Source organism: Ruditapes philippinarum, unplaced genomic scaffold (genome assembly GCF_026571515.1).
Source record: "Ruditapes philippinarum isolate M1 unplaced genomic scaffold, ASM2657151v2 ctg16938_1_1_1_1, whole genome shotgun sequence".
NCBI classification, from domain to species: Eukaryota; Metazoa; Mollusca; class Bivalvia; order Venerida; family Veneridae; genus Ruditapes; species Ruditapes philippinarum.
Window position 1 is genome coordinate 8,377 of NW_026865785.1, and position 17,405 is coordinate 25,781.

Here is a 17,405-nt window from a genome sequence, read left to right on the forward strand (position 1 = left end):
TTGAATATATGCTATTATACATTTGGCCAGTGTAATATTTTTTCTCACCTTCCTGTAATCAATGCCCATACATAGGAGCATGGGCAGTTTGTTTTTAGCCTTTTTATATCGGAGGGGAAATTTGCTTCTAATGTACTACATTGTCTCAGAGGGTAAAAATGATTTGCTGGAAAGAGAAAATTATGTTATTTAATATATATAATATCGAATACAAATATCAATATAAGTCAATTTAACAAGAATATAATTATATTATACAAATTAAACTTTATGCCTAAAAGCATTTGCATAATTCTTTAATTCAATTTATTAATAGGATTTTGTGGTTTCTACTCAAATCAAATCTTGATTTAACCTTTCTGTAGCTTGAGTAATTGGATATAATATGATCATTGAAATTGATTCTGCTTTTCGTATGAACCATTTATTTATGATTATTCTGAATATGGTATATAAATTGAAATCTTAAATCAAGCTCTGATGAATATTAACTAATGATGATATTATTCATCCGATGAAACGGTGAAACCAAATAAATAATAAGATCTCTTGAGTGAAATTGTTGTTCCCATGAGGTAAATACAGTTCTTTTTATTTTAAAGCTTGCACGTCGAAGAATGTCTCATCTCAGTTCAGTGCAGTTGGTGTATTCACAATGTGTGTTCCGGACCCAGAAATTAGATATCTTACACCAGTTGAGGAGTAAAAAAAAGAACAGTTGCTTCAGGCTTGCACATTTCGTGCAGACTGAACCGGTCCCACTGTACTTATGGCTGATCTAACTTTAGATTTCTATCTTTGATGTTTCCAGAATTGATAGACATGATCTAAAAGGAATGGAAAGCTAAGATAAATTAGTGCCTTTATATAGTTTATAGAAGGTTAAGGATTTTGAGAAGTTGGTAGGCTTGCAGAATATGTACTGTCGAGCGCTCCTAAATGTGAATCACAATTGTTTGGGCTGTCTAAGGTTCAATCTATTTTGCTTCTTGCAGCGCAATTCTATCATTATTTTTTCTTTTAAACACATGATATATAGTCGAATATAGACATTAAATACCGTACTTTGGTAAGATTTATTAATTATGCTCCTCCATGTCAAATATTTGAAAGCAAAGTGTCGAAGTATATCTCACAAATTATTCTAGAATAACGTTAATTGAACTATTTATGTTTTATGCTAAACAATGAAATGTAATTTCGTGTTTATACCTTACATAACTGAAAAGAAAAAACTTTTTAAATCAGAAATATTACCACGTAAAACAACTAAATATGTAACTAGAGTCTTTCTTTTTTAAAACTCATAGACATTTAGAAAGGTACCGTTCATTATGGAATCTTGCATCTCCGCTTGGTTGAACGTAAAATATTTGTATATAAATCTCACTTCAAGAACATGTCTATGGTAAATTTAGCCACCTCTTATCAATCACCATATAGATTATTTATAATGCGCTTGAGCTATTATCAAGTCTGCTCGATTTTATATTGAAATAGGGCGTTGGCAACATCTTTTGTCCGTTCTCTTATCGATACGTGAGTGAGAATTAGGGGAATAATTGTGTGATTGCGCTAGTATGTGGTCGCATGGATGAAAACTCTCCCAATAAATATTGTCAATATTCTTCTTATAATGGTATTTTGGGCTACAGGAAACTGAATCCCGATATTGGAGCAACAATCTTAAATGTTCTTTTAAAACTAGTGTGAACCCTAGTAAGGTATTTAAGTGTCTAATGTTTATGAACTGTGTTTATAACCTTAGTGTTTTTTAAAGTTTTTAACAAGCTCTTAGATCTAGGCATTTCGGTGAGTGTTGCCTATGAAATTATTCATTAGAGAAATAGAGAGAATTAAAAGTCTCTAAGTTTAATACTCTAAATTAGGAAAGAGATACAAATACCCTTTACTTTATTAATACATTGTGTATACCTGACCAGTTACAGTATTTCACGCTTTTCTTCAATCATAATTAGAGAAGATAAGAACCTTTGTGACGTCTTAACTCAAGACAGTTATAAAGCCTGAATAATGGGGATAGATAGATAAATTCGAGTGTATTAGGAGTTGAGAAATAAAATTCCTAATTTAAAATGAGCTTTAAATTATATACCAATAGAAACTAATTTGAAACTTATGTGCTTTCTGATTTAGGTTTTTGGGGATTACAAAGTAGCAGAATTATAACTTGTATTTCATCGCATAGTAATTGGACAAAGTTTTTTTTTTAGACAAAACAACAATTGCAACCCGTTCTATATTAGTGGCTCTTTTAGCCACCATTAAAATGTTAAACAACACAGCTCGAAGGTGCAATAATAGGGCAGATTAGTGCAGCTTTATTCTGGGGTGGTAAGGGGAAGACCTGCTGGTCTCCTCCTGAATCTGTTACTAAGTGGAAACTTGAATAGAAACAGAGATGGGCAACGTTCAAAGTTAAAATAGTTTCCTAGCATAGGCTTCCTCTCACATGAATAAATCCTAAAGTCCTTGGCTGGGCACTTTCTAACACTAGCACACGCGCAGTGAGAGGTCCAGATGTAAGATGTGACACCTAGCTCCTGCAAAACAAAATGGAAACTATTTAGTACGTTACCCTAATTGGGTCAAAGCTGTATGAACTTCATAGAAACCAGAGAAGAATTACATGCAAAGGTCACGAGAAAGGAAATATCAGGTGCACAGGGTCTGGAGTCACCGTCTCTTTATTCTTCATCTATCTGCTGAAAAGTTGTGACATACGAGCTTATCTTAAGAGGAATATAATAATGTCACGTCTTCTAATTTCCGTTTTCCTCAAACAAAGAACAGATCCTTGCGAACATTTTTAGCGTGCACAATTAAGGTGTCGACATTATTAGTGGGTACGTGAATGCGACATTAGTAAAGTACAGGCGCCCATATCACAATACCTCCAAGTTCATTACGCAAGAACGATGATTTCAGTCCAGTGTATTTCACTAGCATATGTTTTCAATTTTCTGTTAAGTTCTCCTTTACAAATTGTCATTTTAGTAGCTCGTTTTAAAAAGATTACGTTCTTATTCGCTATTGTTTCGGTGGTGCTGTAGAGAATATTAATATATTCAAATGAATACGGCCACTGAAACTGAATATAGCCACTAAATAAAGCTAATTATTTTATATTGAGGCAAGGATATGATATAATCTTCTGAGAGGAATTATAGTATTTTGTTTCTGTTTTTTATTCCGGTGTTTCTTGGTTTCATATTATCATCTCTATATTTGTTCCTTGTGAAATGCCTGCTGCCATGACTGCTAAGAAAATAGTGTACTTTTATTAATTGTAAATATATATTACAATATCAAAGGTCAATTAAACGAGCAGCCTGTTTGGTTGCAGCCCCATCGTCTTACAGAGAATTGCTGATGTCATGTAGGATCGCCCTTAAGATTGTGTATTATCAGTATTCTGGATTTTACGTTGGTGGTTTAATAACGGAAATTCGATTATTGCTGAATGTTATGGAATTGTTGAGGGTTCGAAAATCTCTTATAATTTGGAACGAAGAAAAGCAAAACTTGATAAGGAACAAATATATATTTCTTATGCTATGTGAGATGCTAATGCAAACGTAAATATAAAGTATTTATATTGAAAGTATCATTGATTTGAGGAGCTCACTTATTAACTATTTTAATAATAAAAGTTTTTACTATTTTCTTACATAAATATTTTATTAAAGTTTCTAGTGTAAACACAAAACAACTCAATGATTATAATGATCAGGAATTTTAATACTCTCAACCGATGAATGTCTTTACCTTTGATTGCCTTCACTAAGTCTCTAATGAACAAGTTGGTTTATTTTGCGTAATTCTTCTTAATATAAATATGTTATTCTCGAGACCAAAATGAACCGTTGTTGTCTCCAACCATATAATAGTCCAAACTCTGCATATTGAAAATTACAAAAATGGTCTATCTGCATTTGATTTGTTAAGAAAAATTCAAGGGTCATTGCCATAGAAACAAAGCGTAATCATTTCAATTTCATAACAGTCTAATATACATTACACGGAACAGTAGATGAAGGATGAAACGTCCGCTTGATTGGCATTGAACAATTTTAATTGCGATAAGCCATGCACAAAACGATTTTAACACCACCCATTTAATATCCCTAAAATAGGTCTGCGTACACCCATGTAAAAAAAAAACAGTAATGAGGTCTTGGCAAATATATATTGGACAACACATTTCCTGTAGATGTTTTGGTACACTCTACTGAAAGACCGAGTAGTAGATTCAAAAAAATATTTTTAAATATAATTTTCTACTTCAGTATTTTTATTAATTGATCTGGAGATTTATATTTTAATTTTTATATTATGTTTTTGATTTTTAATATTTCTTATTTGTTTTTTGTGTGTTGTTTCTTATGGGATATTTGCGCAGTGAGTGCTCCTAAAACATATCGAGCACAATATATAGTAAGACATGGTCTTATTAGATTAATTTTTTTGTTATCGCTTAAGATGTATCAGTAAGCAAAAAGTTAGCGATCGAGTTGATGAAGGCAGTGCTTATCATATATCTGTTACACGAGGCTTGTCTATTAACACATTGAGTTATTATTTCTCACAGTTATATGATAATTATTCTTGTTTCAATACATCTCATATTGCCTAAACCAAATATGTAATTATCGTTATGCTGTAAGCTTATATATACTCTGTATTGTTTGTCTATTTACCTCTCTGCAAAAATGAACACATTAAAGCCTCTGTGTTTTACTTGGTTTTAGACATGCAGCAATGAGCATTATAGTAGGGGGACGCGTGGTGAGATGGATTCCTTGCGTAATCTAGGGAATCAAGCCGAATTTTTGATATGACACCATCCACGGACTGTAAATGACTGAGTAATACAACACGACCCATATTAGCTGTAATGAGAAGAATTGTTGAAATTGATAGAATTTGTTCAAGTCTTCAAAATAGGCATATGAGGAGGCGCCTTCAAATCAACGTACTTATGTTAGCCACTTATTCTATGAAAGTGAGTTCTCACTTATTAGTGCTTTCGTAGGACACGTTTATTCTGTATTTCTCGCAACACTTGAATTAGATTTTCATGAATGTGAAGAAGAATATTAGAAAATGTTAAATAAAATCAGCGAAGGAGGCTGTTGTAGGCAATAATATTGGTTTTTTGTTTCTTTTATAGTTCTGGAGCTCACTTGTATGCTGAGATGGAGATATATTTTTGTTCTGAAATTTCTAAGTAGATAGTATATAAACTCAGACACATTATATTTGATTTTTGTTCCGAATTATTTGACTTTCTGATTCGCACGTACTGAAAACTTTGTTTTGATCCCATCATTGACTATGTTTTAAATAATCTCTCTCCCACCACGCTAACCCTTTCCGACGCTTAAAATCTCAAACTGACTGACCATGCCTTGATATTAGGACAAAAACTTTTATCACATTTTGGAAAAAATCAAAAAATGTAACTGACTAAGAATCCTGTCAAGCAGTGCAGCCGGCATAGATGCAGACCCGACTCGCTCGCTTGTATGGATCTTAGTCCTGCACTGATTTGCATGAATAGAATCACTACTGCCCACCTAACAGGACTAACCCGTTTTTAATTTAGTGAATGAAGTTTCCACCTTTATAAAATCAGTTTCAATAGTTACTGCCACTACACTTTCTAAGTAGATTAATCTTATGCTGAAATTCTCTAATTTTAGAAGAATATTTGATAATTGCTACAACAACAAAAATGAAGATGTTTTGACTCACACAAAGCTCTGATTATGTTTATGTATTTAAACTCTAATACAACCTATATACCGGTTTGGTCACAATATGAAAATATACGTGCTCATTATATAAATGCTATGTTTTTTAAGATACAAACTCAACTTTACTAAAAACATGTAATAGAAGCAGGCAGCTCAATATTTCATAGTTTTAATTAATTCTGTTATAATTAAATGAGTTAAATAGGTATCAGTAAAGAATTTAATAGATTATACAATAAATATCTGGTGATAAAAAGCTATCTTTACAGCGATAAGCATAGTCGAGTGACTGCTTTTCTAGGCTGTTTTTAGATCATTTCCTTAGCAAAGTATTCAGTGATTAATAATATAGCTATGGATAACTTCTTCATCATGAGGTAACTAGGATGATAAACTGACAGATGGTTGTACTAATAATTCTTTAAAAAAGGTTGAATCATACGACTCATCATTTATAAAATAATGCACATATAACCATCAGCTTTATTAATCGTACATGTACACTTGTTGATTCATTATAACTCTCACAATGTCATTTAAGGTGTATATTCTAATTCAGGTTTTATTACGCAGATTCGTAAATGTTTATTTTCCTTTAAAGCTATTTAGTTTCATTAAATGAGTGAGTAGTACCCTATAACAATAAATAAACCATAACGGTTTAAAGGTTCTTAGTCAATTGGAAAGATTGCATGCGACTTACCTAATTTCTTATCTCGACACAGCTAAACTCTAAGAACAATACCATGTATCTTTTTTTGATAGTATATTTTAAGTACACTTAAGATGTACACGTTCACTTTTATGTTTTAATATTGGAAAGCAGATGACATATTCTCCAGATCATTGACATAGACTCTTTAGCTTTGTGTTAGATTGTATCTATTAGGTCGCATTCTCTTTGACACCACGTATAATAACGATTAATATAATGAATGCTATATTTAAAAAAACTAATGGAAAAAGTTCAATATCTCAGATGCCCTTTGAGCTACCTTTTGTTGCGGTCACGTATTATTCTATATTCCTTAAAACAATAAAAATATTTCTGGAATCAATGATCTGATTAAATCAAAAAGAATATAACACACACCACTATTTGTTCATGACATCATTTATTTTGTCTGGCACTTTTGCAAGCATTAAGTCTCATGCAAAAAACGCACGTTATAATGTAAATGATTTTAATTACGGTTATTTTTTTGTAGCTTTGAAAATTAATTGTTTTCAAATGTTTTGATGACAAAAGGAAATTAACGTTATGAAAATTCAGTTAAAACAACACTATGCAATTTCTTCTATTTTTTGCTCTTCCCAAAACAATTTTGCCTTGCAATTACTAAATTATCAACTCTGTGCGTCTCACAAATCATTGTTAGGTAAATCTTGTACTTTTTACGATGACCATAGTACTAAAGCTACAATGAGTGGTTTTTTCCTTTAAAATCATTGCATATTCAATACTGTTGTATCTTTGTAACTGTTTGGTTGTACAGCTTCCTTTGGAACAAGTTAGCTTGAAAATTGCGTTTTCATAAGCTGGTGGCCAATAAAACTTTTTAATTGTTTGAGGCTTTAAGACAACGGTGTCCCGCAGCAAGAAGTCCAAATTGTTATTTTAAATTATATTAAGAGTTATGGCGGCTCTCTTAGCAACTTGCATGAGCGTCTTTGAGCAGATATGGCCTAAAGCTTAAAGTGCGTTTCATGTGATTATACTTACAAACAAAGGAAATTGTTCAATAAATGACTTCCTTCAAGGTATGAAGTTTAAAGAGAATTGTCCACTTGTATTATTCCAACTTTTCCCCATCAATTCCATATATGTAAATGGTTGCATTAACAATGAATCTGTGGAAAATAATCTTATATTCCAACGTTAATACTAAGTAATTGGCCTGCATTCAAATGTGTTTCTTTTTGGTGACTTTTTAAAAGGTAGAAAAGGTAGTAGAAATAATATAAATTGTTTCCCTATTAAATCATTGAATTAGAAATAGGCGAAATTCTAACATCGATGTTCCTAGCTATTATTTCTTATATCAAGTAAGCAATTATACATTTATAAAAGAAATCATTTTCAAAATCACCAATACAACTTACGATAAACTTAATAATCAGATTTCAACAGACTTTAAATGTTGACTTAAATAATGACTATTATAAAATAAATCATACAAAATGATTGTCAAAAAATATGAATTCAATCTGAGAAATTGCTGAAAGGAAATTATAAAAAGAACTAATTGCCCCCATTGTGGCACATTAAATAAAGAATCTTTTTCTTATTTAAATTGCTTTAATTATTATAGCTTTTACATATATAAATCTCGGTCGTTATTTGAAACTAAAAGATTTTTTTTATATTTTGAGATAAAATAACACCGTGTCCTGAATTCGATTCATGGTTGCGGTGGCGTGACCGCCGTTACAAATAGCAAAATCCAGGGTGATTATTGCAGTGTCAATATGTTTTCTTGACAATTCTATACAAATTACCTCGAATATATATAGTTATATACCACCAAGAACAATTATAATAATGGTACCGATTTTTGTCGTGTATTGAAGTTTTCATAATGCCCACAAAAGAGATCGTTCTTTTTTAAATATCTATTACTGTCCAGATAATGTGAAGTATAATTCCGTGTGATAACAAAATCGAAGTTAATGGGACTGATTCATAATATTTGTTTTCTGTATGTTCTCATCCATGACGACAATCCTCAAAATTGTTCAATTAGACAGACTTTTGTTGAAATTTTAGTTGTACGTTCGCATGATTGATCAAATAATTATGAAATGTAACTTTAATTAGCTACATTCGAGGAGTCAAATTTAATCGATCATTTACTAACAGTTAAACTGTTACTTAATCTGAATTTTCATGAAAAAAAAAATGATACAGACAAGAAGGTATGGACTGACTGAATTATTGTAATTTTTTAAAAGAAATTTCGGATATCAGATATTGCCGAACGTATATTTCAACTTGTATCTAAATGAAAGCTTAAAAATGTATTGTTACTAATTTAGTTCGAGTTTGCTTTCTCAAATATCGATGCCCGACATTGAAACCGGAATGTTGTTTTAAAAATTGAAAAGCACAATTATGAGAATCAAATATTATTAAGGATATTGTTTTAATTTATATAACGTATTTATTATCATAGTTTATTTATCATTACATCGCGAGATACTTAGTAAAGAGTAAAACTAGTTGTCGTCATGTGAATTTTTGAACCTTGTTTATTTGTCGCAAATTGGAGATTAGCAAAGTTTTAGTTCCCCGATGAAGCAAAATTTAGTATATTTGGACTTTTGTCACGTGTTTCTCCAAAAGTATGTATAACCGCACCTGTATAGGATGTTTCGTGTGCTACAATACAGCGAAGCGAAAAGATGGCAAATCCATGTCCCTTTTTATCCGTATTTTATCATTTTTAAAATAACTTAAAAATTTAATTATGCAACTTTCACATGATGCCTTTTTTTAAAAAGGGGGTTCATTCGCATAAGATTTGACATTCAAGAGTAACATAGGTGTGTCAACGTTTTGAGTCCCGAAAGAGCGTCAGTTTGAACGTTATATTTCAATATTTAAGATTTTTTTTGAAAAGACAGTATGTATGCATGTATAAGTTGTCCCCGGTATGGATTCGCTATTAATATTTATCTAAGGGCTCTTGATTTCGTGACGTTAAGAAGAAAACATTACAGTTCATTGTGGTTTTGTTAGTAATTTTTGATAGGAGAATGAAACTCTGAAGTTAGAGCATGGAGGACTTGTTAATACAAAAAAAAATTACTCGTATAATAGTGAATTGATTTCCCTGTTAAACAGATAATATAACTGTCATCAATTCCGTTTTAAATGCAATCCATTTAAATACGAAATTCCCCCGGGAAATGAATGCAAATTAATGTAAGAAGAAAAATATTGCGTATGAATAATATGAATTTTGGCTTTAATTTGCAATGCTTTAAATTCGCTTTTTTGTCACTATGTCGGGAAATGTAGCTATAAATAGACCATGCGTTAGCGTATTCTTTTTTTATTTTTTGATGCCGGGAATATCTTTCTATATATAGTGATAATAGATATTCGCAAAAGTAGAAAACTATGACTTTTATTGTCATTCGTAATATTCTACAATTACAGTTTTTGATTTGTTTTAATCAATGTCTATATAATACATATATCATTTACAATGTAAAAAGTTATTTCTGTCTGTCGCAGAATATTTGATTATAGCTTGATATAAATAATACTAAAATAGAGATTGAAAGAAGTGTGTAAGAAAGCAGGTGGCCCATGAACAAAAAAACGTTACTAAAACTCCTAATATTTCGTCTGGGAAAGGTTGTTTTTTTTGTTGTTTTTTTGGTTTTCATATACACAATGTAATGTTTATAGGAGATGCATTGAATAACAAACATTTTTGTTCAAGCTGTTTCCAAATATGACCATTAGAATATCAAACCAATGTGATTGTACATTTTTTTAAATTTAGAGAACCTATCTGAAATAATTGTTTAAAACCATTTAACTATCATTTTATATTATAATCATTGTATGAGGTATTGATGTTACGTTTTTATTTGAAATAAAAACTTTTTAAAGTATTGAGAATCTGTTTTGTGTCATTTTTGTGTCTCCTATTTTGTTTTTTTCATTTTGATTTCTTCCCAAACTAGCAAGCTAAATATATGCAGGTATTATGCATCTTTGTAAACAGAATCACTGTGAGTGTAATTAAATGATGTGTAAAAATAATCACATTAAAAACATACTCACTCTTCTTATTATTATTATTATCAATTCATAAGTATAGGTTAAAGTGTATTAATACGTATTTACAAAATTATATTAGGCATGGCTCTGCCGCGCGACTAATTAATTTGGTAAATTCGTACTTATAACTTTCAACCAGCTAAATGTTTTAAATTATTTTTAAGAATAGTATAAATAGTCGATTTACAAAAGTGATTAACAGATTGACGATTTACCAAAGTAAATAAGTTACGATTCATTTGAAATACTGCAATCCTATTTTACAAAAAATAATATCAAACACTAAATTAAGGTAAAACATATCGATTGTATTAATATAAATAAAATTTCAAGTTTTTGCACTGTCTTATACTTTGTAGGGTTTAAAGGGTGAGTTGCATTATACAAATCAAAGCCAAACGTTAGCAGTGCAAACAATTTAACCTTTGACGATGTTCTTTTAAGGTCTCATAAGAAGAATAACATGTCGTCAATACCATAGAAACAATCCTCACAAATTACAAGTATCAAATTTTAATCGGCCTACGGCAATTACATTAATGGTATTATTGCGTGCCCAAGGGGATTGTACCCGCTGGAAAATGTTCTTTTAATACGTCCAAATTGATTGCCAATGCCTGAAACGACATACTGATAGATTAATTCATATCGTTTCTTGTAATGATTGATAGCTAAGCGGTGTAAAATGAAACTGCTTTATCAAAACATCGACGGCTGAAAATCAATTATAGATACAACCTCCGATTTATCTGTCAAATTGGCAAAGACCGTTTTTTAATGTATTGAACACGTATAATTCCAAATTTCTTTAGTTGTTGCAGAATAAATTGTCACGTCGTCATACCAATCAATTAAGCAGTCAAAAAAACTTTCTTAGCATCGTAAACGTTCAAATTCATATATAAGTATACCGGTTGTTTTCCTATATATTTTTCTATAGCATTTGTTTGCTATGTTCTATTTTAATGCGTCCTAAATTTTATAATGTTGCTTATTGTGCTTATAATAGATATTTTAATGTGTCAAGAAATTATATGTCATAATGTAAAGTATTTCTGTCTGTATTTCTGTCTGTCTGTTTGATTTTGATTTAACAATTTATCATATTCTGTTTCACCATGTCTTGTGTTATTTATTTAATTGTAAACGGTATATGGTGAAATTGTCTACTTGGACATATTTGAAAGAAAATTATTTTTGTGTGTTGATAATTCACAATAATATTGGTCAGTCTTCAAACATTTTTTTCCACTCTCCTTTAGTTTGCATTTAGTTTGATTTTTATATCATGCATTTGCTTCTGACTGTCTGCATTGTCTCAGAGTAAGTTAAAAGAAGATTTTGTTATCAAAATTATATATCAAATACATAAATTGTCATTAATATCAATTCGAATATGACTATGCAAAAATCTAGCTGCTTTAACAATTTTAGATATGTTTTGATGTATCAAATCAAACCTGATTAACTTTCTGTACTGAGTTATAGAAATAAACATGTATGAATTGATTCTGCTTTATATTAAAACATGATATATGGTGTAACATTGTATTACTGACCCTAATCAAGCTTGCGGCTATTAAACAATTTCATAATTCAACCGATCAAACGGTGAAACAAATGGGGAAAAAAATGAGTGAATTATGTCCCCAAGATGAGGTAAATGCATTTTAATAGCAAAAGGACACAAATTGATAGCAATATTTTATGTATTTGATTCCGTTTTTATCAGATTCTGAAATTCTAATAGATACTTTTATATTTAAGTATTTTAATTAATGTTCTACAATACATTTATATTTGGTCAAAACCAAGTGTTTCACAATGTCTTGAAAACTGGGTACATTACAATAAAAAGATCACTTTTTTTCTTCATGCATGTCACTTTATAACATATTTGACAAACAGAAACTATACTAGATATTAATTTAAAGTTTTTGTACTTTTTTACTGAGTATATCCAGTGAAATCCTTGAAAGTAATGAACACTAACATGAAAAAAAATAGAACAAGTAACGTTGTATTGAAGGAATCTCTTTATTTTTCAATTTCAACAAAATACAATATAATCTTATATTTGTATAATAAAAATCTAGAAATTAACATATGACGTCGTTAGATATTCACGCAAATTTCTGATTAAAATTACAAGTATACTAAATGTCTGAAATATTAAAAAAAAGAAACTTTATAAATATTTTTCTGTTTATTTATACAATAAATTGATTGATCAGATCCGGGTTATATATGCAACTTTACTGTACCTACTAAACTCCGATTAGTAACGTAGAAATAGAGGCACTCAAATAAGACTAGTACGGTTATTGCCATGCGAAACAAAAAACAAAAATTAAGAGAAGACAAAAAACAATATTAAATAAAAAAAGAAAAAGAAAATAAAAAACATTAACAACATTGTTTTCATTATACGGCGTTTTTTTAAATAAAAAAAAATAAATTCACAAATTCGTTCAATTAATTTATAACATATAACAAAGTACTTTTATAAAATAAAATTGCATCTTTAAATATAATTTACATAGAATCATCATCAGTACAGGATGTCTTTTGACATTTTGACGTGTTGCAAGTGCCTTCTTTCACGTTATAAACGTTTTTCCCAACGGAACTTTCTTTCCGATTCGCATCCGGAATCTATAATTTAGAAATAAACTTTCCAACATTCACGGAGGCGGTTGAAAAAGGCAATAAACTTCTCTTTATAAAAAATAAAAAAAAAGTCGGGGAAAAAACATGATTAATTTTTAATTAAAAATTTCGCTAAGTTTAAGTGGGATTAAAAGCAATTTCAATTGCAATATTTGGTTTAATATTTATTATAGATCGGTTATTGGTTGCTATGTTTGTATACAAAGAATAAACGTAATACATTCTTTTCATTTTGAGCAAAAGCAAATTAGGCGCTTTAGTTACGTATATCAGGCAGTATAACCTATGTAAACATATATTTACTAATGTGGAAACAATTATTGCCAAGGTGATTCTGAAATTGTTAAATCATAATATTTTTACGAGGGATGATCTAGAAATTCCCGGAACTAAGCCATAAATTCAATAATATTGATAATAAGAATTATATATAACAATTAAACACATTTTGACGTTATGCATATATATATGCAAACATAGTTATGCTCATAGGGTGCAGCCCAAATGGTATCACAACGTCATAAGTAGTGACGTCAAAAGCAAACTTAAATGTTTCAATGTATTTGCCGCTACATTTGAACTATGGTCATTCTGCCAGCACTAAAAATGCACTAACCTTGTCTTTTCATACATCTCTCAAATTGACTTGGGTCATTTACTTGTTTCTTTGTATTAATAAAGACGTGACATTTTCTACCGAAGTGATTTATCAAAACCATGACCACGTATTTCCAATTAACAAAATACGAGCCAGTACAATAAAATGACATGCTTTATCCATCTGGACCTTGAAATCCTTTTTGTGACTTGTAGCATTTTAAAGAAAGATGTTAATTATGAATAAATAATAAACATAGACTATGCCTAACTTAAGACATATTCTTAGCAAAGTTAACTTCTTTCGAGAAAAAGAAGAAAAGTTTGGTAAACTGTGTTTTCTTAGAAATGGCGAATTATTGTTCGTGTAATTGTTTCCGAACAGTCGCTGAACTCTACTTTAACTAAGTCCTTTCCTCGATTTTATCTTCATCTAAAGCACATTTGAAAATAACAGAATTTAACATAGTTTATAAATTTTATTACACTGATTAATCTTGCAATTTAAGTCCCTTACTTTCAAAGTATATCATAAATTTAAGTCCATGACAAATCTTCTCGTTGCGATGACCGACTCAACTTTATGAAAGCGAAAAAATATTCCTATAATTAATCTTGTACTCTTGTCGAGAGCTAGATCGTCATTTTGTCAGTCAGCTTCAGAATCGTATGACAAATCGTTATTTTTTTTCGTTTTTTTTTTTTTTGCCATTTTGTTTCCTTGTATTATTAAGATATAGATTAAATGTATTGTGTTCTGTGCTTTCCAGACATCATTGTCTTAAAGTACGTCTCTTTGTAAAGGCATTGTTTGTAACCTTATATGATTGCTATCAAATGTTACTAGAGCTTCCAATATCTATTTGCCATTTGATGCAGCATTCAAAATAAAATATATAAATAAACAGTATAAAGAGGACCATTATTTGTTTTATATTTCAAGAAAATTATGAAAATTGTTCGAAAATTTTGAGGTGACATAGTAGGCGCTGTTTGAAGAAATGTCTAAAATAGCGATACTGCAACAATAGAATATATAGACTTTAGCCGTAAGAAATTGGTACAAAAAACAACACCTAATGGTACTTGTCGATTTGTTTTATACTGTTTGTCTAGCATGTGAGAATTGTATTTTAAATAGATCAACCTATTCAGTCTGTTTAACAGCGTTTGACTCATATCTTTTGTCATGAAAATCGTTTGATTATTTATTAAAATGTTAGCATGTGTTCAAATGTGTGCTAGTACAGTCTCGTTACAAGACATCATAGTATTGATAATATCCTTCAAAACCACTCATTACAATTTGAACTTTATAAAACTGTAATTTGAAATGTTCTTGAAAGTTATTTGAGTTGCATCATTTAAAATTAGATGTGTCGATAAATCAGATGATGTTTAAAGCACTGCAGCGATTAAATTTTTAATTCAAAATTTATTAAACCATATATTAAAGGGATGATATAAAACAAGAAACGTATATGAAAACAATAAGAGCTGAAAACACTTTAAACAATTGTTAAACTCTTCATTCGTAATATGAAAAGCATAGTATATGTTGTAAATAAAAAGTGCCATTTTACAATATGATACAAAACAAAAAATAACAAAAGAAATAATGAATAAATAAAGGTAAATATATTTGAATTTGTAGAATAAAAGAACAAAACAAAATTCTTAAAAATATGGCATGGAAGAATTTCTTTTTATTTACATTATATTTTATAATAATTCATGTTTCAGATTCTATTCTGTTAATTTTAAAGCTTGGCTGGTTACCTGATCCTTCTTGTTAATAGTAAATTGGAATGGTGAATATTCTGTATCGGGTTTGCATATACATACATGTATATCTATATAGCATAGTAAGTTATATAATCTTTATTCTTAATCTTTTGTTTAAAGGTAACTCCACTATGTTAAAGCTAAAAGATACATTTAATTTCACAAATAAAATGACTGGCACTTTTTCTTGAAAAAGCCCCGTAAAATTTAAAAATATATTAAACAAGGGTTATAAAAAAGATTTTACTTGCTGAAACATGTGTACAAGCAATCATTTGCTGAGCAATGAATGTTCCATTGACAGTCCTGGCTATCTTGTTTCAGTTAAAATTTGTTATTATGGTAGTTTAGGCTTTTGCCAATTTCTTTTGAAGAATGTATTGTTAATATTTCCTATTATTTCGATTTTTTTTTCTAACTTTATCTATTCAGAGATCGCGGTCATTCTTTTTATCCAGTGCTACGCTAATTAAGTGACTATTATCTTGTAAGAATAATATGTCAATTACCCACATGTTCTCAATTTTAAAGTCCTAAATATGACATTGCATTTATTCATGAACATGCAATTTACACCCAAATAATCTTTCATACTAATAAGAAAATACAATATGAACAATTTAGATTAGTGTCTCTTCGGTATAATTGATGAGAACGAAGATCAGATCTACAAGGCAGAGCTACGTTCATAGAACGCGTCCACAAGCATAATAAGTCACTGTGGCTTTCATATCATTGTCTGGGTGGTCAAGTATTTTTATATCACAGTTAACCTTTGTTAAACACGCATTGTTTTACAATATAGTTCCAATAAATAATTTTTATCAGGTCCGATTCTGTGTCGTTTAAACTTTAGTCATACTCCGATCCGATTGTAATGCTGATTTCTCCAGGATGGATGAATGTAGAGTGGTACCATACATTCGTGTCAATAACAACTTGAAATAAACAAGATATCTAACAGTTAATTTGTGTCTCATTTTGCAGTAATGAATTACTTTAACAACAGAAATGCATTAAGTTGTGTGTAACAGTTACAGATTTAGCATGACAATGAGGTTTTTGACAGAAGAATAACTAATATCTTTATTATGTGAAAATGACGGGACGATTGTGGATAAAGATTGCTACTTCAAACTAAAAAAATTATGATAGTGCGTCTGTAATTTTATCTCAAATAGTATAATCAGAAAATGGATGTCACTTAATATTTAAATTGAAAACTAGAAACTTATAAAACTTGACTTTTAATGTTACTTACAAATATCTCCTTTATGAACAGTCACATTAAGGGCTTTACACACCTTCTCACATTCCGGGGGTGGTATAAGTGTCCAAGTTTTCTTCCCGGATATTTGAGCCTGCCAAGAGGGTCTCTGTACATAGTCCAACTGGAAAAATTAATTACATTTTAAAACACAGAGAAGAAATCTGACGTAAGTCTTTTTTTATAATATCATAAACTAAACTGTACAATTTATTTGTATTGCTCATTTTAATATGTATATTCCTGACGGTTTGCCGCATAAAATTTGGCAAAACAAAATGTAAAAATGTAAAAAAAAGACAAAATTTTTAAAGTGATAAATAAAATAACCATTTGGAAAATTAAAATATTTATTAGCATATTTATAATACATACATGTATGAGTGCTCCCGGCCCGGAACCGCCCATAAATATCCAATCTAATGAGCTCGACTCCGAGTCGTTGGGAAGAAAATACGGCCGCTCGTAATGGTTTCGAAGTTCATTCTTTACTTCATTGTTACAGTTACTC

The 17,405-nt window shown here is 30.0% G+C and overlaps 1 protein-coding gene across 1 annotated transcript; it reads right to left on the bottom strand.

Annotated features, from left to right (window-relative positions):
• Window positions 1-16,165: 16,165 nt before the first annotated feature.
• Window positions 16,166-17,405, bottom strand: LOC132730320 (uncharacterized; the record flags this gene model as incomplete). The annotated part of the gene is given in 3 exon segments (XM_060716207.1): window positions 16,166-16,565; window positions 16,889-17,018; window positions 17,270-17,405. Coding segments are annotated over 3 exon segments (352 nt in total), but the record flags the coding sequence as incomplete, so codon positions are not given.